The sequence below is a fragment of the Kogia breviceps genome, chromosome 1 (genome assembly GCF_026419965.1).
Source record: "Kogia breviceps isolate mKogBre1 chromosome 1, mKogBre1 haplotype 1, whole genome shotgun sequence".
Taxonomy (NCBI): domain Eukaryota; kingdom Metazoa; phylum Chordata; class Mammalia; order Artiodactyla; family Physeteridae; genus Kogia; species Kogia breviceps.
The window spans coordinates 91550102-91576329 of NC_081310.1; the positions used below are offsets into that span (position 1 = coordinate 91550102).

General features: G+C 39.7%; 1 protein-coding gene across 2 annotated transcripts in view; it reads left to right on the top strand.

Annotated features, from left to right (window-relative positions):
• The window catches only part of ATF6 (activating transcription factor 6), a 238878-nt gene that overhangs the window by 163937 nt on the left and 48713 nt on the right, over positions 1-26228 (top strand). For both annotated transcript variants that reach the window (XM_067039886.1, XM_059037757.2), the window contains one exon: positions 22401-22485. In XM_067039886.1, the coding sequence (XP_066895987.1) occupies positions 22401-22485 (85 nt within the window). The remainder of the gene's footprint in view (positions 1-22400; positions 22486-26228) is intronic.

Genomic DNA, 26228 nt, shown 5'->3' on the forward strand with positions numbered 1-26228 from the left:
AATGTCTTATTATTATTATGAAAATAGTTTGACCTTACAGACCTGCTGAAAGGGTCTTAGGGGCCCTTGCCTCCTGGAGGCAGAGAGCTAGTTAAAAAGCTATTATTAAAACTCTCCTGTAGCTAACTTATTTATATTATAAACCATTTTTGTATATCTATCATGTGAAAGACTGTAATAGACCCTGGGGATTCACCAATGAGCAAAACAGATAAAAATGCTAGCTGTTGGGCTTCCCTGGTGGCGCAGTGGTTGAGAGTCCGCCTGCCGATGCAGGGGACATGGGTTCGTGCCCCGGTCCGGGAAGATCCTTCATGCCGTGGAGCGGCTGGGCCCGTGAGCCATGGCTGCTGAGCCTGCGCGTCTGGAGCCTGTGATCCGTGACGGGGGAGGCCACAACAGTGAGACGACCATGTACCGCAAAAAAAAAAAAAAAAAAAAAGAAAGCCAGCTGTTGTAGAGTTTGCTTATAAAGCGTTAGGGAGAAAAGTAAAGCAGAGAAGGGAAAGGATGTTAGTGTGTTTGGTGGGGATGTGTTGTACAATTTAACTAGGGTAGCCAAGAAAGGCCTCACTGAGAAGTTGACATTTGAGTGAAGATTTGAAGGGGATGAAGGTACATGCCATGCACATATTTTAGGAGAGGATATTCCAGGGGGAACAGCAAGTGCAAAGGCCCTGAGGCAAGAACATTTGCATTTGTGAGGAACAAGAAAGGAGGCTGTTGCAGCTGGAGCATAATTAAGGAAAGAACCATAGAAGATGATGTCAGAGAAGTAATTAGGTGGGTCATAACATATACATCTTTAAAGGCCACTGAGGTTATTTTAATTTTACTCTGAGATTGGAAGTCATTGGAGCATTTTGATGTATATTTTAACAGGATCATTCTGGTTGCTGTGATGAGAGTAGACTTTAAGGAGGGAAGAGCAGAAGTGGGCAGACCATTTAGGAGGCTATTGTAATTATACAGACAGTGGATGAAGATGGCTTGGACTGATGGTTAGATTCTGGATATATTTAGAAGGTAGAATCAATAGGTTTTGCTGATGGATTGGATGTGGAGTATGAGAAGCATACTACAATGGTTTTGATCTGAGTACCCTAGAAGAATGGCCTTACCACTCAGTGGGAAACACTATGGGAGAAGTACATTTGAGAGGTCTACCAGGAGCTTAGTTTTGGATATCTTAACCATGAGATGTCCAAGGGGATGTTTTGAGTAGGCAGTTGTATATAGGAGTCAAGGCCAAGGGAGTGAGATGGACTAGAAATGTAAGTTTAGGAGTCATCAGTATATAGATAATATTTAAAACCCTGTGACTAAATGAGATTACCAAGGAGTGAGTAGAGGTATATGAGAGGAGCTAATGCAGACTTACGCTTGGGAATAAGGGGCATATTTAGTGTTGAGGGTAAGAAAAATGGAGGAGTCCAAGGTGATTTTAGGTTTCTATTTGGATAACTAGATAGAAATAGATGAGTTAACTAAAATAGGAAACACAGGGGGAAGATAAATTGTAGTTTAAATACCCTGTTAACGAATATTCCAGTGGAGATATTTAGTGAACAGTTGTAAATTTGGGTCTTCAGTTACGTTTTGAGAGGTTTGAGCCAGACATATACTTCAAGTCATGGGACTAAATGAGAATGCCAAGTGACAATATGGATTGGAAAAAGATTCATCTGGGGGCCTTCCCTGGTGGCACAGTGGTTAAGAATCTGACTGCCGGGCTTCCCTGGTGGCGCAGTGGTTGAGAATCTGCCTGCTAATGCAGAGGACACGGGTTCGAGCCCTGGTCTGGGAGGATCCCACATGCCGTGGAGCAACTGGGCCCGTGAGCCACAACTACTGAGCCTGCGCATCTGGAGCCTGTGCTCCGCAACGAGAGGCCGCGGCAGTGAGAGGCCGGCGGACCGCGATGAAGAGTGGCCCCCGCTTGCCACAACTAGAGAAAGCCCTCACACAGAAATGAAGACCCAACACAGCAAAAATAAATAAAAAATAAATTAACTCCTACCCCCAACATCTAAAAAAAAAAAAAAGAATCTGCCTGCCAATGCAGGGGACACGGGTTCGAGCCCTGATCCAGGAAGATCCCACATGCCTCATAGCAGCTAAGCCTATGTGCCACAACTACTGAGCCTGTGCTCTAGAGCCTGCGAGCCACAACTACTGAAGCCTGCGCGCCTAGAGCCTGTGCTCCGCAACAAGAGAAGCCACTGCAATCAGAAGCCCATGCACCACAATAAAGAGTAGCCCCTGCTCGCCGCAACTAAAGAAAAGAAAGCCCACGTGCAGCAACGAAAACCCAATGCAGCCAAAGATACATATTTTTATTTATTTATTTTTATTATTTTATTATTATTATTTTTTTTTTGCGGTACGCGGGCCTCTCACTGCTGTGGCCTCTCCCGTTGCGGAGCACAGGCTCCGGACGCGCAGGCTCAGCGGCTACGGCTCACGGGCCCAGCCGCTCCGCGGCACGTGGGATCTTCCCGGACCAGGGCACGAACCCGTGTCCCCTGCATCGGCAGGCGGACTCTCAACCACTGCGCCACCAGGGAAGTCCCAAGATACATATTTTTAAAAATTAAAAAAGAAAAAAGATTCATCTGTAAGAAACATGAGTAATTAATGTGGGATGTGGTGTAAGAGAAGGCAACAACAACAAAAACATTGGAGGGGAATGAGAACTAAGAGATTTTGAGAAGGGAAAGTTGCATGTCAAATGCTGCAGAGAAAAATCTAGGGTGAGGACTGGATAAAAACAAGTGGCTTTGTCAATTAGAATATAATATTTATGAGGATGGTTACGGTAGAATGGTAGTGACAGAGTCAATTTTCATTTCTTTGGGCATCAAATGGGAAATAAGGAGGTTCATTGATTTATGACTCACTCTATTGTATTTTATCTACCTAAAATAATGCCATGATGAATCTAATTAAAATTAATATTTAGGTCAGACATTAACTGACAGTATCAAATATGTCAGAAATGAAATTACATCTCTATGCTAGTAATGTTTCTTGGTTGTAAACAACAGAAACCTACTGTAACTTAAAGCAGAAACTGCAGACATTAAGCAGAAAAGGAATTTATTGGAAGGCTATTTGTTAGTCACAAACTCCATGGAAGGCTGGAGAATTCAGCTTGAAACGTGGTGGGAACCAAAGGAGGCCACACAGCAAAGAACACAGCCATTGTCTCAGCTCAAGAAGTTGAGTTAGGACCACCAACCACTTAACACCCCACAGCTTGCTAGCACTGCTGCCAGTGGCAGACTCTCTTCACAGATATGAATAATCTGTATCTCTCTGAGTCTTTATTCACTAATGCCCAAGTCTTTGAACTTAAAAGGAGTATGTGATTGGCCAAGCTTAGGTCACATGTCCATGCTCTAGTTGCCAGAGAGCTGGGAGAGAGGCTATGTCTCATTGCTTCAGGCTTCTGTAGTTGGAGATATTTCCCTCACAAAAGCACACACAGTGGGCTTCCCTGGTGGCGCAGTGGTTGAGAATCTGCCTGCCAATGCAGGGGACACGAGTTCGAGCCCTGGTCTGGGAAGATCCCACATGCCGCAGAGCAACTAGGCCCGTGAGCCACAACTACGGATCCTGCGCATCTGGAGCCTGTGCTCTGCAATGAGAGAGGCCGCGGCAGTGAGAGGCCGGCGGACCGCGATGAAGAGTGGCCCCCGCTTGCCACAACTAGAGAAAGACCTCACACAGAAACAAAGACCCAACACAGCCAAAAAGAAATAAATTAATAAATTAATTTAAAAAAAAAACAAAAACACACTCAGTGGTGATACCAACAAATAGAAAAGCTATTGGAATGCTGGATAGCCAAACCAACAGCTAGTACTATAAAAACTAAGTACAGGGTTTCCCTGGTGGCGCAGTGGTTGAGAATCCGCCTGCCGATGCAGGAGACACGGGTTCGTGCCCTGGTCCAGGAAGATCCCACATGCCGCAGAGCAACTAAGCCCGTGAGCCATGGCCGCTAGGCCTGCGCGTCCGGAGCCTGTGCTCCGCAACGGGAGAGGCCACAACAGTGAGAGGCCCGCATACCGCAAAAAAAAAAAAACTAAGTACAAAATCTTAAAGATTAGGGAAACTAATTTGAAATTGACATAACCAAAATGAAAATTATTTAATAAGCTCAGGAATGTAATCCATGGCTTGCCTTACCAATATTAAATATCAAGAGTATCAAATTAAAAACTTGGCTTTGATCTCTCCTGCTTTGGACCTTATAGTATAGGCCCTTCAATGTCCTCTCTCCCAAATCTCTGGGCCCCTATAACCTACACTGGGATTCATGATGGCAGCCTGGTCAAACTAAATGGAGGCAACACTACTGAACCTACTAGTAGGAACACATTTCTAGGGATGAGATTAGTCTTCAGCTAGACCTGGATGGATATTAGGAGTAGCTGTGACCCTTTGGAAGGGAGAGAGAAAAATACCACTCTGCAGAAGAGCAAATTGGGTTGAGGCTAGGGGAAAAGTGCTTTGGGCCGCAGCAGAAGCTGAATGGTGGGGCCAGGCCAGGGATTGGGTAGGGTAGAAGACATTATCGTGGAGGGAAGCAGAGAAAGGCATGTGTTGCACAGATAGTGGCTGCCCAAATTCTTCAAATAACTAGGCCTGTGAAATTTTTTTTTCTTGGTACTAGGATTTAACTTGATTTTTTTTTTTTTTTCTTTTTGCGGTATGCGGGCCTCTCACTGTTGTGGCCTCTCCCGTTGTGGAGCACAGGCTCCGGACGCACAGGCTCAGCGGCCATGGCTCACGGGCTTAGTTGCTCCGCGGCATGTGGGATCTTCCCGGACCAGGGCACGAACCCGTGTCTCCTGCATCGGCAGGTGGATTCTCAACCACTGCGCCACCAGGGAAGCCCATAACTTGATTTTTAAAGGTGCTTCCCTGCCAGAAGATCATAATGAAGTCTCCCCACAGAGGAAAAGACCCTTTATCTGTGTAATTCAAATAAAACTAGACTTTTTTGCTTGCACTTTTATTTTAAACATCTTTGAGTATAACTGTTTTACAATAGTGTGTTAGTTTCTCCTTTACAACAAAGTGAATCAGTTATACATATACATATGTTCCCATATCTCTTCCCTCTTGTGTCACCCTCCCTCCCTCCCTCCCTATCCCACCCATCTAGGTGGTCACAAAGCACAGAGGTGAACTCCCTGTGCTATGCTGCAGCTTCCCACTAGCTATCTAATTTACATTTAGTAGTGTGTATATGTCCCTGCCACTCTCTCACATCATCAGAGCTTACCCTTCCCCCTCCCCATATCCTCAAGTCCATGCTCTAGTAGGTCTGTGTTTTATTCCCGTCCTACCACTAATCTCTTCATGACATTTTTTTTTTTTTTAGATTCCATATATATGTGTTAGCATACGGTATTTGTTTTTCTCCTTCTGACTTACTTCACTCTGTATGACAGACTCCAGGTCTATCCACCTCATTACAAATAACTCAGTTTCATTTCTTTTTATGGCTGAGTAATATTCCATTGTATATATGTGCCACATCTTCTTTATCCATTCATCTGTTGATGGACACTTAGGTTGCTTCCATGTCCTGGCTATCATAAATAGAGCTGCAATAAACATTTTGGTACATGACTCTTTTTGAATTATGGTTTTCTCAGGGTATATGCCCAGTAGTGGGATTGCTGGGTCATATGGTAGTTCTATTTGTAGTTTTTTAAGGAACCTCCATACTGTTCTCCATAGTGGCTGTATCATTTTACATTCCCACCAGCAGTGCAAGAGTGTTCCCTTTTCTCCACACCCTCTCCAGCATTTATTGTTTCTAGAGTTTTTGATGATGGCCAATCTGACCGGTGTGAGATGATATCTCATTGTAGTTTTGATTTGCATTTCTCTAATGATTAATGATGTTGAGCATTCTTTCATGTGTTTGTTGACAATCTGTATATCTTCTTTGGAGAAATGTCTATTTAGTTCTTCTGCCCATTTTTGGATCGGGTTGTGTGTTTTTTTTGTTATTGAGCTGCATGAGTTGCTTATAAATTTTGGAGAATAATCCTTTGTCAGTTGCTTCATTTGCAAATATTTTCGCCCATTCTGAGGGTTGTCTTTTGGTCTTTTTTTTTTTTTTTTTTTTTTTTTTTTTTAACATCTTTATTGGAGTATAATTGTTTTACAATAGTGTGTTAGTTTTCCCTCTACAACAAACTAAATCAGTTATACATACACACATGCTCCCACATCTCCTCCCTCTTGCATCACCCTCTCTCCCACCCTCCCTATCCCACCCCCCCAGGCGGTCACACAGCACAGAGGTGATCTCCCTGTGCTATGCAGCAGCTTCCCACCAGCTATCTAATTTACATTTGATAGTGTATATATGTCCCTGCCACTCCCCCACTTCGTCACAACCCACCCCTCCCCCTCCCCATATCCTCAAGTCCATGCTCGAGTAAGTCTGTGTTTTATTCCCGTCCTACCACTAACCTCTTCATGACATTTTTTTCCCTTAGAGTCCATATATATGTGTTAGCATACGGTATTTGTTTTTCTCCTTCTGACTTACTTCACTCTGTATGACAGACTCCAGGTCCATCCACCTCATTATAAATAACTCAGTTTCATTTCTTTTTATGGCTGAGTAATATTCCATTGTATATATGTGCCACATCTTCTTTATCCATTCATCTGTTGATGGACACTTAGGTTGCTTCCATGTCCTGGCTATTGTAAATAGAGCTGCAATGAACATTTTGGTACATGAGTCTTTCTGAATTATAGTTTTCTCAGGGTATATTCCCAGTAGTGGGATTGCTGGGTCGTATGGTAGTTCTATTTGTAGTTTTTTAAGGAACCTCCATACTGTTCTCCATAGCGGCTGTATCAATTTACATTCCCACCAGCAGTGCAAGAGGGTTCCCTTTTCTCCACACCCTCTCCAGCATTTATTGTTTCTAGAGTTTTTGATGATGGCCAATCTGACCGGTGTGAGATGATATCTCATTGTAGTTTTGATTTGCATTTCTCTAATGATTAATGAGGTTGAGCATTCTTTCGTGTGTTTGTTAGCAATCTGTATATCTTCTTTGGAGAAATGTCTATTTAGTTCTTCTGCCCATTTTTGGATTGGGTTATTTGTTTTTTTGTTATTGAGCTGCATGAGTTGCTTATAAATTTTGGAAATTAATCCTTTGTCAGTTGCTTCATTTGCAAATATTTTCTCCCATTCTGAGGGTTGTCTTTTGGTCTTGTTTATGGTATCCTTTGCTGTGCAAAAGCTTTTAAGTTTCATTAGGTCCCATTTGTTTATTTGTGTTTTTATTTCCATTTCTCTAGGAGATGGGTCAAAAGGATCTTATTGTGATTTATGTCGTATAGTGTTCTGCCTATGTTTTCCTCTAAGAGTTTGATAGTGTCTGGCCTTACATTTAGGACTTTAACCCATTTTGAGTTTATTTTTGTGTGTGGTGTTAGGGAGTGTTCTAATTTCATACTTGTACAGGTAGCTGTCCAGTTTTCCCAGCACCACTTATTGAAGAGGCTGTCTTTTCTCCACTGTGTATCCTTCTCTCCTTTCTCAAAGATAAGGTGACCATATGTGTGTGGGTTTATCTCTGGGCTTTCTATCCTGTTCCATTGATCTATATTTCTGTTTTTGTGCCAGTACCATACTGTCTTGATTACTGTGGCCTTGTAGTATAGTCTGAAGTCAGGGAGCCTGTTTCCTCCAGCTCCATTTTTCTTTCTCAAGATTGCTTTGGCTATTCGGGGTCTTTTGTGTTTCCATACAAATTGTGAAATTCTTTGTTCTAGTTCTGTAAAATATGCCAGTGGTAATTTGATAGGGATTGCATTGAATCTGTAGATTGCTTTGGGTAATAGAGTCATTTTCACAATGTTGATTCTTCCAATCCAAGAACATGGTATATTTCTCCACCTATTTGTATCATCTTTAATTTCTTTCATCAGTGTCTTATAGTTTTCTGCATACAACTCTTTTGTCTCCTTAGGTAGGTTTATTCCTAGATATTTTATTCTTTTTGTTGCAGTGGTAAATGGGAGTGTTTTCTTAATTTCCCTCTCAGATTTTTCATCATTAGTGTATAAGAATGCCAGAGATTTCTGTGCATTAATTTTGTATCCTGCTACTTTACCAAATTCATTGATTAGTTCTAGTAGTTTTCTGGTAGCATCCTTAGTATTCTCTATGTATAGTATCATGTCATCTGCAAACAGTGACAGCTTTACTTCTTCTTTTCCTATTTGGATTCCTTTTATTTCTTTATTTTCTCTGATTGCTGTGGCTAGAACTTCCAAAACTAGGTTGAATAAGAGTGGTGAGAGTGGGCAACCTTGTCTTGTTCCTGATCTTAGTGGAAATGGTTTCAGTTTTTCACCATTGAGAACAATGCTGGCTGTGGGTTTGTCGTATATGGCCTTTATTATATTGAGGAAAGTTCCCTCTATGCCTACTTTCTGCAGGGTTTTTATCATAAATGGGTGTTGAATTTTGTCAAAAGCTTTCTCTGCATCTATTGAGATGATCATATGGTTTTTCTCCTTCAGTTTGTTGATATGGTGTATCACGTTGATTGATTTGTGTATATTGAAGAATCCTTGCATTCCTGGAATAAACCCCACTTGATCATGGTGTATGATCCTTTTAATGTGCTGTTGGATTCTGTTTGCTAGTATTTTGTTGAGGATTTTTGCATCTATGTTCATCAGTGATATTGGCCTGTAGTTTTCTTTCTTTGTGACGTCTTTGTCTGGTTTTGGTATCAGGGTGATGGTGGCCTCATAGAATGAGTTTGGGAGTGTTCCTCCCTCTGCTATGTTTTGGAAGAGTTTGAGAAGGATAGGTGTTAGCTCTTCTCTAAATGTTTGATAGAATTCTCCTGTGAAGCCATGTGGTCCTGGGCTTTTGTTTGTTGGAAGATTTTGAATCACAGTTTCAATTTCAGTGCTTGTGATTGGTCTGTTCATATTTTCTATTTCTTCCTGGTTCAGTCTTGGCAGGTTATGCATTTCTAAGAATTTGTCCATTTCTTCCAGGTTGTCCATTTTATTGGCATAGAGTTGCTTGTAGTAATCTCTAATAATCTTTTGTATTTCTGCAGAGTCAGTTGTTACATCTCCTTTTTCATTTCTAATTCTATTGATTTGAGTCTTGTCCCTTTTTTTCTTGATGAGTCTGGCTAATGGTTTATCAATTTTATTTATCTTCTCAAAGAACCAGCTTTTACTTTTATTGATCTTTGCTATTGTTTCCTTCATTTCTTTTTCATTTATTTCTGATCTGATCTTTATGATTTCTTTCCTTCTGCTAAATTTGGAGTTTTTTTGTTCTTCCTTCTCTAATTGCTTTAGGTGCAAAGTTAGGTTGTTTATTCAAGATGCTTCCTGTTTCTTAAGGTATGATTGTATTGCTATAAACTTGCCTCTTAGAACTGCTTTTGCTGTATCCCATAGGTTTTGGGTCGTTGTGTCTCCATTGTCATTTGTTTCTAAGTACTTTTTGATTTCCTCTTTGATTTCTTCAGTGATCACTTCGTTATTAAGTAGTGTATTGTTTAGCCTCCACGTGTTTGTATTTTTTACAGATCTTTTCCTGTAATTGATATCTAGTCTGATAGCGTTGTGGTCAGAAAAGATACTTGATACGATTTCAATTTTCTTAAATTTGCCAAGGCTAGATCTGTGACCCAAGATATGATCTATCCTGGAGAATGTTCCATGGGCACTTGAGAAAAATGTGTATTCTGTTGTTTTTGGATGAAATGTCCTATAAATATCAAGTAAATCCATCTTGTATAATGTATCATTTAAAGCTTGTGTTTCCTTATTTATTTTCATTTTGGATGATCTGTCCATTGGTGACAGTGGGGTGTTAAAGTCCCCTACTATGATTGTGTTACTGTCGATTTCCCCTTTTATGGCTGTTAGTATTTGCCTTATGTATTGAGGTGCTCCTATGTTGAGTGCATAAATATTTACAATTGTTATATCTTCTTCATGGATCGATCCCTTGATCATTATGTAGTATCCTTCTTTGTCTCTTGTAATAGTTTTTATTTTAAAGTCTATTTTGTCTGATATGAGAATTGCTACTCCAGCTTTCTTCTGATTTCCATTTGCATGGAATATCTTTTTCCATCCCCTCACTTTCAGCCTGTAAGTGTCCCTAGGTCTGAAGTGGGTCTCTTGTAGACAGCATATATATGGGTCCTGTTTTTGTATCCATTCAGCCAGTCTGTGTCTTTTGGTGGGAGCATTTAATCCATTTACATTTAAGGTAATTATTGATATGTGCGTTCCTATTACCATTTACTTAATTGTTTCGGGTTGTTCTTGTAGGTCTTTTCCTTCTCTTGTGTTTCTTGCTTAGAGAAGTTCCTTTAGCATTTGCTGTAAAGCTGGTTTGGTAGTGCTGAACTCTCTCAGCTTTTGCTTGTCTGTAAAGGTTTTAATTTCTCCATCAAATCTGAATGAGATCCTTGCTGGGTAGAGTAATCTTGGTTGTAGGTTTTTTTCCTTCATCACTTTAAATATGTCCTGCCACTCCCTTTCTGGCTTGTAGAGTTTCTGCTGAAAGATCAGATGTTAACCTTATGGGGATTCCCTTGTGTGTTATTTGTTGTTTTTCCCTTGCTGCTTTTAATATGTTTTCTTTGTGTTTAATTTTTGATAGTGTGATTATTATGTGTCTCAGCATGTTTATCCTTGGGTTTATCCTGTATGGGACTCTCTGTGCTTCCTGGACTTGATTGACTATTTCCTTTCCTATATTAGGGAAGTTTTCAACTATAATCTCTTCAAATATTTTCTCAGTCCCTTTCTTTTTCTCTTCTTCTTCTGGGACCCCTATGATTCGAATGTTGGTGTGTTTAATGTTGTCCCAGAGATCTCTGAGACTGTCCTCAGTTCTTCCAGGTCACTTATCCGTCCTTCTGCCTCAGTTATTCTGCTACTGATCCCATCTAGAGTATTTTTCATTTCACTTATTGTGTTGCTCATCGTTACTTGCTTCCTCTTTATTTCTTCTAGGTCCTTGTTAACTGTTTCTTGCAATTTGTCTATTCTATTTCCAAGATTTTGAATCATCTTTACTATCATTATTCTGCATTCTCTTTCAGGTAGACTGGCTATTACCTCTTCATTTGTTAGGTCTGGTGTGTTTTTATCTTGCTCCTTCATCTGTTGTGTGTTTTTCTGTCTTCTCATTTTGCTTATCTTACTGTGTTTGGGGTCTCCTTTTTGCAGGCTGCAGGTTCGTAGTTCTATCTGTTTTTGGTAGCTGTCCCCAGTGGCTGAGGTTGGTTCAGTGGGTTGAGCAGGTTTCCTGGTTGGGGGAACTAGTGCCTCTGTTCTGGTGGATGAGGCTGGATCTTGTCTTTCTGGTGGGCAGGTCCACGTCTGGTGGTGTGTATGGGGATGTTGGTAGCCTTATTATGATTTTAGGCAGCCTCTCTGCTAATGGATGGGGCTGTAGACCTGTCTTGCTCTTTGTTGTGTATAGGGTGTCCAGCACTGTTCGTTGATGGTCCTTGAGTGAAGCTGGGTCTTGGTGTTGAGATGGAGATCTCTGGGAGATTTTCGCCGTTTGATATTACGTGGAGCTGAGAGGTCTCTTGTGGACCAGTGTCCTGAGGTTGGTTCTCCCACCTCAGAGACACAGCCTTGACACCTGGCTGGAGTGCCAAGAGCCTTTAATCCATACGGCTCAAAATAAAAGGGAGAAAAAAATAGAAAGGCAAGAAAGGAAGGAAGGAAGGAGGAAGGGAGGGAAGGAAGGAAGAAAGAAAGGGAGGGAGGAAGAAAGGAAGGGAGGAAGGAAGGAGGGAATAAAGGAAGGAAGGGAGGAAGGAAGGAAGGGGGGAAATAGGAAAGAAAGGAGGGAAGAAAGGAAGAAAGAAAGGGGAGAAGACAAAATAAAGTAGGGTAAAATAGTTATTAAAATAAAAAAATAATTACTAAGAAGAAAAATTTCTATTAAAGAAAAAAAAAAAAAACACCGGTCTGTCTAACCCTAGGACAAATGGTGAAAATAAAGCTATACAGACAAAATCTCACACAGCAGCACTCACATACACACTCACAAAAAGAAAAAAGGGGAAAATAATAGTATATCTTGCTCCCAAAGTCCACCTCCTCAACTTGGGATATTTTGCTGTCTATTCAGGTTTTCCACAGATGCAGGGCACTTCAAGTTGACTGTGGAGGTTTAACCCGCTGCTTCTGAGGCTGCTGGGAGAGACCTCCCCCTCTCTTTGTTCACACAGCTCCTGGGGTTCAGCTTTGGACTTGGCCCCGCCGCTGCGCGTAGGTCGTCCGAGGGCGTCTGCCCTTCGCTCAGACAGGGCGGGGTTAACGGAGCAGCTGATTCGTGGTCTCTGGCTCACTCAGGCTGCAGAGGGTGGGCACGGATGTGGGGTGAGTCCCCGGAGGCAGAGGCCGGTGTGACGCTGCACCGGCCCGAGGCGCACCATGCGTTTTCCCGGGGAAGCAGTCCCTGGATCCCGGGACCCTGGCGGTGGCGGGCTGCACAGGCTCCCGGGAGGGGCGGTGTGGAGAGTGACCTGTGCTCGCGCAAAGGCCTCTTGGTGGCGGCAGTAGCAACCCTAGCGTCCCACACCCGTCTCTGTTGTCCGTGCCGACAGCCGCCTGCTTGCACTTTTAAAAGACTAATTTTGGCATAGTGACATATCCAAAAGAAATACAAGTCCCAAACTTCCAAAACTTGATAAGTAATGTAGCTCTTTAATGGAGTCTGCTGAAGCTACTTTAAAGGGAATATTAAATCAAACAACAGCAAAATGTCCCCATTGCCACCCCCCACCCCCCCACACACAGAGTCACTGCCCCAGTCTCTCCTCTGTCACACAAAGGCCGCAGCTCAAATTATAAAAGTGCTTTCATTCCTAGGCTCAGGAGTTTGGATCAGTTTTAAGTGCCTGTCACCCTCGGTTTCCTTTATTCAGCAGTGGAACGGTGGCTCTCCACTACGAGGTGGAAAGGAATAAACCCAGACAGCAGTGTCAATGCCCATGCTCATGTTACCTGTTGTACTTCCTCAAGGACTTCTCTGACCTCAAACTTTTGAATCCTTTGTTTAAAAAAGAATTACCAAACACTTCTAATAGTGCTTTCTATGTGCCAAGTCACTATTCCAAGTGCTTTAAAGTATTAACTTGTTTAATCTTTATGAACAATCCGTGCAATAGGTATTGTTACTGTCCCCATTTTACTGATGAGAAAACGAGGGCACAGAAAGATTAAGGAACTTGGGTTAGATCCTACAGCTAGAGATTAAGTGTTAGAGGCAGAATTCAAACCCAGGCAGTACAGGTCCAGAGTCCATGCTCATTATCTCTATCTGTGTCATGCTGGCCAGTGCTTGTAAATCAGCGTCCTGGAACGGTCTGCGTTAGAATCACCAGGGATACTTGTTAAAAATGCAATATTTTGGCCCACCTCAGACTTACCATGCCAGATTTTTTTTTTTTTTAGGGAGTAGAGTACCTGGGTATTTATATTGTAAACTCCTGCAGGTGATTCTCTGTATCCTTTGTTAAGAACTTCTGTTTCAAAAGGACTTAGTACTGTCACCATGTTCACTTCTGATCCTGGCTTCCTTTGAGCATAAGATTAAATGCTTTCAAAGGGATACCTTATTATTGCAGAACTTAAAATTTATACTATGGTACCATAGTTGTCTTTTTAAACCATTTCTACCTGAAGTTTGGTTGAAATCCTTTCTTAGAACAATATTTGACCAATGAAAACAAAATTTTCACTCATTTTCCACAAATGCATTTAAATGCAAAAATTTGCCTTAAAACTGAATGGGAACTGAGAACGTGCTGTTCCATTTATGATGAGAATGAAGAGAACTGTAATAGGTTCTAGAAAGTATACCCTATGTGATATGAAAAGAGAACTCTGAATTATGGAACAGGTCTATATAGTATCATACCTCCATCCTTAGCAAGGATTGCAGCTGCCAATAAAGCTCAGCTTCTAGTGTGAGCAAATTTCAGTTTGGCTATTTTGCTAACGTGAGATCTCAAGAGAAATTTTGTCCACTAAGGTAGATAAATCAGATTATTGCAGATTATGGACTAAAATTTTAAAGGCATTAAAAGAAATTTAAGGGGGCTTCCCTGGTGGCGCAGTGGTTGAGAGTCTGCCTGCCGATGCAGGGGACGTGGGTTTGTGCCCTGGTCCGGGAAGATCCCACATGCCGCGGAGCGGCTGAGCCCGTGAGCCATGGCCACTGAGCCTGCATGTCCGGAACCTGTGCTCCGCAACGGGAGAGGCCACAACAGTGAGAGGCCCGCATACAGCCAAAAAAAAAAAAAAAGAAATTTAAGGGACACACTTTTTTTTTCCATTTTGTAGTCTGTCTTGTCAAGTCCAATCTTTCCTAAAATGTTCTTTATGGATATTTTACAGTCCTCCCTATTTCTTTGTGTGAAACCAAAATCAGAACTGCTTTGGAAAGAAAAGGATCAGATCTGTAGTGAAGACTGGGGAAATGTCCAGACACTGAGAATCATGCAAGAAGAGATACCTTTAGAAATATAAATTAAGTAGGACCCCTCTTCCTCCACCTCTAGAAGGTTGTAGAATCATTGATATGAAGGAATCAGCTGCAATAATATCTCCCCATGTTCCCGTCCCCTCCTTACACACCTAGGGCATTTGAGATTACTCTTGTACAACTTTACCCCATTTCTAGAGCCTCTGCCTAGAACTTTAAAAAATCATTTTTTGGGGGCCTCAACCCAACATTTTCCCCATTTTTCCAGCAAAAAGTAAAGTAATTCTCTTTGATATCAATATCTAACTTTTTCCTTGAAGTGTTTCCTAATTAATCTATTTTTTCAGAAAACTTGTTGACTCAGATTGCTATAGCCTCAGACCCTTCCTCTGTCCCTTCCCCATGCTTTGCTTTGGTAGCATATCTGTAGGATGCAATTTAATTCTCAGGAAATTCACTTCCTGCCAGTAGTCCTGAGTAAAGTCAATTTTTAAAATGAAACATCTTATAAACATTATGTCTGACAAACTCTCATATGGTTAAACTCTATGCATTTAGTGTTTGATCTTTTTCCTTAATAAGACATTTTTCGGATTGCCCGACTCTCGGCACTCAACAAATGATGATTGATAACAAGTTTCAGGAATCCTAATGTATTTTTCCTAAATCACACAGGGTCCAGCCTTTGAAGAAGCCCTGTGTTATAGCTGACAAAGTTTTGAAATTTGATGAGCTCAAATTATTGAATGAAGTAATAGGAAATATAGCGTCAAGAACTTCCTAGCCCTCTACCTGTCCAAAGCACGTAACCAACATTTTGTCTAAGAGCTTTCTTCAGGGAAAACAATCCTACCCAGGTTTATAAACACTTTCCCTGAAACTCTCATCAAGAGAGAAGAGTGATTTGGAGGCTACTGTCTTATTCTTGGGAAAGTTTACAAGGCCTTGTTTTGACCATGAAACTCAAAATTAATTCTGGATTTGAAAAAGAGGCATATATAACTGTTAGGTTGAACCTTATTAAATTACTGAGATTTTTTTTGATATATAAAAATATGCATTTATGTAAACATTATTTCTCAACTTAATGCAGTTTATAACATTTAAAAATCAGTATTTAATTGCAAATGATATGTCCTTCATGCCAGCAATACAAAGTGTTGCATTAGTACCACCGAAACCAAAGGAATTGGTGAGTCCAATACATCTTTTCTCAGTTTTCCACTCCTGTGTTTTGAGTGGAACATAATTGAGATCAAATTGTGGTTCTGTACAGTCTAGGTTTAAAGTAGGTGTCAGTTTTCGATAATAACAAGCCAGGGCAGTAAAAGCTGCCTCAACACCCTGGCAACCCCCAGGAGGTGTCTGGTGGCTCCCATGGTAGAGGAAACAGCAAGGGCGTGTGCATGGTCTTTGAAAAGATGTTTGATGGCTTTGTTTTCAGCAGCATCTCCCAATAGTGTGGAAGTAGCATGTGCATTGATATAGGATATCTCTTCAGGTTGTACACCTGCATCTTTTATGGCAGCAGCCATACATCTGCACCTGGCCTCATGAGGCCTGCACAGCTGCGGTCCCCTGAAATTACTGAGATTTGACTAACAAAAATGACAATTTTGTATGGTTCAGTCATACGCTTTTTTGTGTGAATAAAAGGGGAGTTCAAGATCAGTTGGGCAGTTCTGGGGGCTTCCTATAGAGTTTGATATGAGAACCATATCTTTTTTTTTTTTTTTTTTTTTTTCTGTATGCGGGCCTCTCACTGTTGTGGCCTCTCCCGTTGCAGAGCACAGGTTCCGGACGCGCAGGCTCAGCGGCCATGGCTCACGGGCCTAACCGCTCTGCGGCACGTGGGATCTTCCCGGACCAGGGCACGAACCCGTGTCCCCTGCATCGGCAGGCGGATTCTCAACCACTGCGCCACCAGGGAAGCCCAAGAACCATCTCTTAATCTTGAGTTTGTACTTATTAGGATTTCAAGCTAATTTTTCCTCTGGTGACCTTGCCTGCATTATCAAATTTGAATTTAGTGTCAAAATTTTCCTCTTGTCAGAATGTGAACTTTGTCTCACTCTTGGGCCATCTGTTGTGCACTAATAGTTTTGATTTATTCTGCCTCTGGCTGACGTGTGTGCTAATGGTGCAGATGCAAACTTTACATTTCCTTTTATTGGTCTATAGTTTTATTGCATACATTAGTGGCACAAATACTGCATTCATATAGCTATTTCTATTAACTGTTTCTAGTTTGGCGATGAGTAATGTACTTTGCCTATGTTTTTCCTATGATGTGAAGTCCTATATCATAGACATTTTAATAGGCCTTTGAATGATTACACTCTACTTAATTTTATTACCTCTAATTTTTTCTTTTGCAATTCTCATTTTCAGGATATGTCCCTATGTGTATCTGTGTATTTAAATGATTTCAAATTTTCTAATTGCTTTTGTTTTTTAATTGCTTTAAATGAAGGGGCACATTTGGTTTCTGATCAACAATTAGTATAATTACTAGGAATTAACATTAGTTCAGAATGTTGTGAATCTGATAAATAGCTGTGAAAGGCCTACTTTTAATTACTACTTTGACTTTCTTATTTTTAAGATTTGATGTGCTCTTCAATTTGTTTGGCAGTTTGAAAGATACTTGGTAAGGTAAATGAGGTAAAAGCTCTCTAGGGTAGGAACATAGATCAGAGAAAATTTAATACAAAGGTATTTTTCAAATGAGGATAGATGCTCTTTTTATTTTTGGTCTGGTTTTAACAGTTTTCTGTGTTGGAAAACCAACCCCATCTATGTAATCCAGTGTATATAGATCAAATATAAAATGTTAAGAGACTATTGTTATTAATGTGGACCTGAGTTGCAAAACTTTTTTTTTTTTTTCCGGTATGCGGGCCTCTCACTGTTGTGGCCTCTCCCGTTGCGGAGCACAGGCTCCGGACGCACAGGCCTAGTGGCCATGGCTCACGGGCTTAGTTGCTCCGCGGCATGTGGGATCTTCCCGGACCAGGGCACGAACCCGTGTTTCCTGCATCGGCAGGCGGACTCTCAACCACTGCGCCACCAGGGAAGCCCTGCAAAACTTTTTGACATGTTGATCTAAGTGATCTAAGTGAAAGCTGCTTAGTGTCAGAAGGGCCACCTGTTGCAGATTGAGTTTCCTTCATTCCTACAGAACATCGTTAGATATTAAGGACTTCTTTTCTATCAAAAATAAAGGACTCCAGGGACTTCCCTGGTGGCGCAGTGGTTAAGAATCTGCTTGCCAATGCAGAGACATGGGTTTGAGCCCTGGTCCGGGAAGATCCTACATGCCGCGGAGCAACTAAGCCCGTGAGCCACAACTACGGAGCCTGCGCTCTAGAGCCCGTGAGCACAACTGCTGAGCCTGCGTGCCACAAGTACTGAAGCCGTGGGCCTAGAACCTGTGCTCCACAGCAAGAGAAGCCACCGCAATGAGAAGCCAGCACACTGCAACGAAGAGTAGGCCCTGCTCGCCGCAACTAGAGAAAAGCCCGCGTGCAGCAATGCAGACCCAATGCAGCCAAAAATAAATTAAAATTTTAAAAAAGCATAAATAAATAAATAAATAAATAACTCCAGCCTTAAGTCAGAGTTTCCTAATATAGGAAAAGCTGTTTTACCTAGTACAACAGAGACTAGTGGGTAATCTGTTAATTAACAAAATTGGTTAAAGCAGGGGATCATTTTTTTAAAAAGATGTATATGTATCTTATTTTGTTTCAGTTAATTATATAAATGTGCATTCATTTGCCACGTTTTGAGGTAGGGCCAATTCCTTTTGGGTCCAGATCTACTAAAGTTCCATGTTGTCTTTCTTGCAGTAAACTACACTCACAGTGCTCTCTTTTCACACTGTATCTTATCAGTTACATAGTAATTTCTTAAATTACACAATTAGTAACAAATGCAATTAGCAAAAGTAGTTTTGGCAAAATACAAAAACTAGTCATGAATGTTCAGTGTTCTAGGGGCATCAGTCAATAAGTTTTAGAGGGAAGTGGGAAGGGTCATTTAACCTAGTGAGTTAGTTTAAGTTAAGGTCAGTTTCTATTCTACAGAGATATGTAGAATCAACAGTTGGCAAAACTTAGTAGGACCTCAGTTTTATTGTGTTTTACCATCATAACCTCCAGCTGAGCAAAATGTGGTCCTGTTCTTTTGATAAGTTAGTCTCCAATACTTTAACTGTCTTAAAAAAAGAAACAGATAACTTCAGATGCTGTATTATGCACTAATATTTTGTCTTTTTCTAACAAAGTGCTTCGAAGAGGGGATTGGGAGAACTGTTTGAAAATAGTGTATTTTCTCACCCACGATATTGCATAACATTGGAAAACTGATGCTTCATTCTCATAGTGAAATGTTTTGGTGTTTTCCCACCAGCGTTTCTCTAACTTCCTCTGGGAATAAAAATAACAAAGCTTTGATTATAATATTTGTGCACATAGTTTCCTCCCTGAAGATATCCCTTGGTATCTCAGTCCTATAAAGTCTTTTCAGGAGTCCGTTTGAAGATATCTTAAAGTTAGTAACATAGTTTTGAATGACAGTGACAAAGTATATCATATTTATCTCTATGGCAACATCTTTTTTTCTACTTTTCCTTTTTATTTTTAAGTAGATTCACCTTTGTTGCAGTTGGATTATATTAACTGACTTAATAGGAAAGAAAGAGCTTTGTTCAGACTCATCTAATTGTACCTGTATTTTTCCAGGATTGAATTTCCTATATAGGTTCTTTAATAAATAAGTAAAAGGGGGGTAATATTAAGAATAACAATATCAGATAATATAAGGTAATATCAGATAACAAATGTGGTTTTTGGAATGCTGTCAAAAAAAGAGTAAAGCTGTCTCTGATTACTTTAACCCTTATTGAGATTTCTCTTGAGTAAATACCATTAGTATTATTTCACAGATTTATAATATAACAAGTAATCAGGGTTGTGTTTAGCTACGAGTGACAGAAAATCCAAAATAATAGTGGCTTAGACAAATTAGAATTTTGCTTCTCTCTCATGTGAAGTTCTGGAGATCTTATGGTAGCTCCTTGATCATCAGGATCCCTAGCTCCTTTATCTTATTGGTCCATAAATCTCAGATTGCAGTTTCCATCTCATGGTCCAAGATGGCTACTCCAGTTCTAGCAGTCACACCTGCATTCTAGCTAGCAGGGAACAGAAAAAGAGGAAGGTTGCCTTCCACCATCACCACCTTGACAAAGTTTAGTGCACCATTTCTCCTTATAGTCCATTGATCAGAACTTGAATGTATGGCTTCAGTTGGTTGCAAAGGAATATAGTCCTTTTTCTGAGTGGCTTTGTGCCCAACTAAATGCCATTAGAAATGGAAGGTCCTATTTCTATTCTAATGTTATAGAAGGGAAAGCAGATATTGAGCACAAATGACTGTTCCTGCCACAATTAGCATTCTTTCCCTAACAAAATAGAAGCTTGAATTTATGTTCTTTAAAAGAAACTATTGTCTGTAGCACAGTGCTGAATACGTGGCAGGTCACTATGCTCGGTAATTTTTTTTAAATGAATGGTAAGAAGTCAATAAATACTTGTTGACTGTCTCCTTTTCTCTGGAGGTGTCACTGTTAGGATTAGTGAAATGCCATAAAAAGTGAAATGAACATAGTTGGAGAGAAAAAATGATTGATGATTCATTGTTATGGCAAGAAACATTTAACTTGAAGAAGAGAAAGTAAATGTTAAATGAAACAACTGTGTTGTCCCAGGCATGTGTGTGTACAGATTATTTTTTAATATAAAATAAGCACAATTAGAGTTTGTAGTATACCAGCTTTGATTCCCTGCCGTTCTAACCTGTAGGCCTCTTGTTAAACAAACACTTTAAATTATGGTTTTCCTCCCATTTTGCAAACCTTTAATAATTAGAGGTAAGGCAGGTTAACTGTAATAGTTTTTATGCATTCAAGATGTGATTCTTCTTTTTCACAAATAATAATGTGATTTTTGGTTTTCTGCTGCAAAAGTAACTGCTTTGTTTGAAGTTTAATGAAGAAAGTAGGAGGCATTATGTTTGGAAAATTGTAAGATCTTAGCAGGAAACTCAGCTTTAAGTCTGAGCCTGACCTTAATCCATGACCAATGGAATCTAAGTGTGTTTATTTTTACAGTAGCCTTAATTTGGGGCTTGTAAGTTTGTTGGTTTGTTTTCTCATTCAATTTTGGGGATCCTGCAGCAGTATTTTAATTATAGGAGTTTAGCTATTTATAATTTTCATGGCATGAAATCAGCAAGTTTTGTTTTGTCTTGGCTATCATGTTATCTTACTCTAAGAAACGTGTGATCTTTGTGTCTAACAATGCACTTAAAAAAAAACCAAAACCTCTCATGCTGCAAGGCTGGAATTCTAAAGGAACAATTTCACTCATCTTTTCCCCTCTTTTTAAAAAAACATGTATGTTCTCATGGAGATGTTGCCTTGAATTAGACAAAGCACAAGCAGTTACTGCAGATGTTTTCTGTACAGTTCTGTTCATGTACATTAATTTCAATTTGTTTTTCACAGATTTTTTCTTAGCTTTGTCAATACTTACATTTCATAATCACATTGACTTTGAATTAAGTTGCAGTGAATTTTTATCACTCTCAGCTATGTCAAATCCTACTTTTTGATGAGTCCTTCCATATAGCAAGTTTGTTGAATGAATGAGAAACAAACAAGAAAAGAAAGCAAGAGGAGTTAGACTGTGTGTCAGCTTTATCTCAGTTTAATCATGCTCCCTTAAATGGAAACACTTATATATATATACTTTTTTCTTTTTTTCCTTTTTGCTGTGACAATAACCATGTTTTTGCTAAGAAAAAGAGGAGTTATTGAAAACAGTAGTTAATATCAAAGTCATTAAGTCATTTATAATCAGCTTTGGAATACCTACAGATGTGTTTATCTTTTCCAAAACACTCATACTACCTTATTTTTGAAGCCAAATTCCTCTTGGCTCATTGTTATTGCAGTATTTGTGTGGTTGGAAACTAGAAACCTCAGAGGCCCTGGGTCATTTATAGATGATCAAAGGTTGGCAGTATCACATTTAGAATTATATAGTTATGCTAGACATGCACTTGTAATTTTTTTAACCCTTCCACTACGCTGTATGCTTTTTAAGGGCAAAAACTATGTATCTTCTTCAGTATATACCTGTTGTTTACCAAAAGAAAAGTCTAACACTGACTGCTTCAAAGGAAGAAGAGGAAGCTAAGCAGGCAAGGCTCTCGGCCTTGGCCTTGCTTCAGTGAGAATCTCTCTTTTAAATATCAGTAATTTGGGATCAGAATTCTTTTCTTGGGGTGGGGGGAATGTTCCTCTTCTTTAAAAAAGAAGTTTGAAAATGACTCTATTAGATAGATGACTTCAGTATCTTGTGACATTATCTAGTCTAGCCTCCTCATTTTACAGGACTGGAAACAGACCAAGATCATACAGCTATTCAGCAGCAGAGCTAGAATTAAAATCCCTCTGTTCTGACTGCTTGACCAATACTCTTTATAGTATACTGCAGCATATATGTTATCAGAACCTAGGAATATTCTAAGAATACTATTTATACATAGTACCTGGTAATGATAGTCATTCAGTAATTCATAATGTTTATTGCGTTATGAATGAATGAATCGTAAAATGGTTTGTAGTTAATTACCCTCAAAGCCAGGTTCAAATAAAAACTGTCATTTTTTTATGATTGCGATGAATTTTTGGCATCCTAGGAACTCTGAATTTAGCTTGTTATAGGACTAAGCCAATTGTTATGAGTAACAACTTGTTCTTTGTTAATCTTAGGATCACCTGCTGCTACCAGCTACCACCCATAACAAGACTACAAGACCAAAGATGTCAATTGTATTACCAGCAATAAACATAAATGGTAAGTTGAAATTTTGGTTTATGAACGCCATGCAATTGCTCTGTTTAACCTAGATTCTCTGGATTAACTAAAAGACACTTAAAATGTTCAGTTGGTTAGGTATATGTCCATGCATTAATTCTGAAACATTTTCCCACTGTATTCACAAAATATTATTTTTAAATTCCTGTGCTCTTTTAAAAAGTAAAGGATTTAATTTAAAGTTGCTTTTTAAATTACTATATTTTTAAAAGAAAAAAATCATTATCTTTTATTTACAAAATTGGAAAAGTTAACATCTTTACTGATCTATACACTTGTTGTCTGGGGCCTTTCTGGTAATACATGATGTATAAGAAGTCCCTACTATGTTCTGAGAGTGAATTTTTAAGTTAGGTTCTTTGAACTCAAAGCAGTTTCCTATATCACATAAATGGTGATATGATTCCTAGACCAAACCTAAGAAGCCTATTTATATTTAATCCGTAATACTGATGAATTTGATATTGATAGTATTACTATTGCCTTTTGTTCTCCCACTAGTTCTGGGTATTAGATAAAATACAAATAATACCATTAATACTTTGAGAGTATCCAAAGATGTTAAGGCATAGCATGCTTGCTTAGAGTCTAGGAGGAAAAATAAGATGAGCACAGAAATCACTGTATCCCAGAGAGAACATCCCATAAGGAATAAAGAAAGTACTAAAGAAATTAAGTAAAGAAGAGATTACTTCCAGCTGGGTTCTTCATGGAAAAGAAAAATCTCTCACTCCCAATAACAGCTGTGTGTCGTAAATGAGCACAGTGTATATTGTTGGCTGATTACTTCCTCTTGACACATCACATTAGGCTCTAATGAAACTAGGAGAATTGGCTATCCTTCCATTTATCTGGTGTAATAGAACTACTGGTAAATTTTCTGTCTAGTAACGGGAACCTCATAGTTTAATGAGTAAGATGAAAATGAAAAGCCCTTTAACCTACAGTTGAACCAGTCCACATTCTGATTGATGATCATGATTAAACCACCAAATACAGTTATAAAACAAAACACTGGGATTCTAGATAAACTCCAATAAAATTTAGTCTTAGAGAAAAAGTATTAGATATTCATTGTACATATTAAGACCAGAGAGGACTATAGAATTTCAGTTAGCTTTATATAGACAGCTTATTAGAAATGCTTAGGAGCCAACGTTATAGACACAAAATAAAACTTTTTTTTTGTTAAAGCATAAAAGAATTATGACATTTTCTTAGTCTTACAAAGACAACAAATTTTTTAAAGAAACTATAACATTGAGACGAACTTATTTTCCTTCAATAAAGGCATACCTCTGAAGCTTTCATGGAGCAATCATATTACAACTTCAAGTGGAACAGTATATTTCAAAGTGACTATATTACACTCCAAAGAATATACTTAGGGAATATTATTAATCTTATTCCATAGGTACCTAGGTTTCTCTGCTTGAACCGTAATAGATTTAACTCTGGTCAGTTTATGCTCAGAAAGGCTATTGTCTAAGCTTCAACAAGGCAGAATTCACTTAATTTTGTTATTCTGATCTCAGATTCTTATAAAATAAAACCAGGCATTCTCTTGCATAACACTGAGCTATCTGTTTGTATTAAGCCAAGAACAATAAGATGCTGTTTGATTCTGATTTTCTTGGCCAGGGGACTAATTTTTGAAAATGAGCCTTTTCATGGATTTGAAAAATACAATAATTAGAGGATCATTTTCTTTTTAATCTGGTTTGGGTTTCTTTGTAAATAAGTTTTATTTTCCTTTTTAGGATATAGTATACTATTAGAAAATTTAAGATTCAAATTCAGGAAATACTGATTGAGTATATACCATGTGTTCAGTCCTGTGCTACATCCTCAGCCTCTTTTCTGAACCGTCTCTTCACCTTCTTGCTCTAACTGGGGCTACTTCTCAAATTAGAGCTTGATTTTTTCTTCCCCACCTCATATACCTCTGAGTCTGCAGATGGGGTGGGTAGTATCTTTGCTCCCCACTACAAATTCCAAATGACCTCTTCTTTTTTCTTCGGTCTCCCTAACATCGTTCAAGTTTATAACACTCCTACCCTTCTTTATTGCTGTCTTCTATCCCACCTTCACTGATGACTCTCCACCACTGCTTTTGTCAGCTCTCTGTAAAACTTCAGCATCCACACAGAGGACTCATCCAGCACTCTGGCCTCTTTAGATCCAGTCACCTTTTCTTTCTGCTCCACTTCAGCCTCCCATCCACACGGTCATACTCTAGACCGTGTCATCATCCGTAATGGCACTCCATTTGAAATCTCTTCAGGCATCCCCCTCTGACTCTTACTTACTCTCCTACTGTAATACCCACACTCCAGCTGGGTATCTCTGACCTCACAGATCTCCAGTCCTCTGACCCTACCGTGTTTTCTGTGTCCATTACATCCATCATGGCCATACACCCCTCCTTACCCAGCCTACATTCCATGTCCCATACTATCACCACTCTCTTGCAAACCACCCCCCTGGCTCCTCTTTTCTTAGGTCCCACTTGCCTATAAAAATCCCACCCTAGTTAAACCTAGCTATCCTCTTTGTGCCTGCTCTCAAGCAGCTGAAAATTGCTACAAAATATCATCCAGTCAGGACAAGTAGATTCACTTCAAATTTATGACTGTGAATTCCAAAGGGGCATTCAATACTGCTTGTCAGGAATAAAGACGCAGACATAGAGAATGGATGTGAGGACACGGGGAAGGGGGAAGGGTAAGCTGGGACGAAGTGAGAGAAGTAGCACGGACATATATACACTACCAAATGTAAAGTAGATAGCTAGTGGGAAGCAGCTGCATAGCACAGGGAGATCAGCTTGGTGCTTTGTGACCACCTAGAGGAGTGGGAGGGAGATGCAACAGGGAGGAGATATGGTGATGTATGTATATGTATAGCTGATTCACTTTGTTATAAAGCAGAAACTAACACACCATTGTAAAGCAATTATACTCTGATAAAGATGTTAAAAAAAAAAAAACCTCTTGTCATTGCTAGTAAATTCACTTGCCTTCCGTCTAAAACAAGAATTTCTCTCCTTCTCTTCTCAAATCTCCAACATCCCCTCTCCCCACCCCTTCAGCTGATGAACTCACCCAGATGCTACATTGAGAAAATAGATGTAATTGTATAAGAGCTACTTTATCTTTCCCCTACCAGCTGCATCTACACCCACAAACTCTGCCTTCCTTCTTATTGCACTGGGAGAAAAGTATCTTCCATGGAGTTCTAAATCCCAACTTTGCTACTTATTGGATAAGTATAGTTGGGCAAGTTAATTAACTTTTCTGTACTTGGCTTCCTGTAAAAGGAGATATTACTAATACCTTCCTCTTAGATTCGTGTGTGAATTAAATGAGCAAAACCGCTTTAAATAGTGCCTAGCTGTTAGGTTAGTCACTGTTACCACCTTTGTCATTGTCATCATCATCACCCTTACCTAAGGTGACTCCTTCCTTTTGGATTGTGCATTCCAGTCCTTCTCACAGTTTCAAAGACTTTGCTTCCGCATTTTTAGTCTTTCTATCCTGAAGGATCAGTTTCTTCGCTACTGGATCATCCCCATCAATGTACAAAATGTCTTAATATTCCTTTTGGTGTAGGGACACTCTCTTAACTCCACGTTCTGTTTCTCTGCTACCCTTCATAGCAAAGCTCTTGAAAGAGTTGCCTGCACTCGTTGCCTCCATTTGCTTATCTCCCATTCTCTCCTC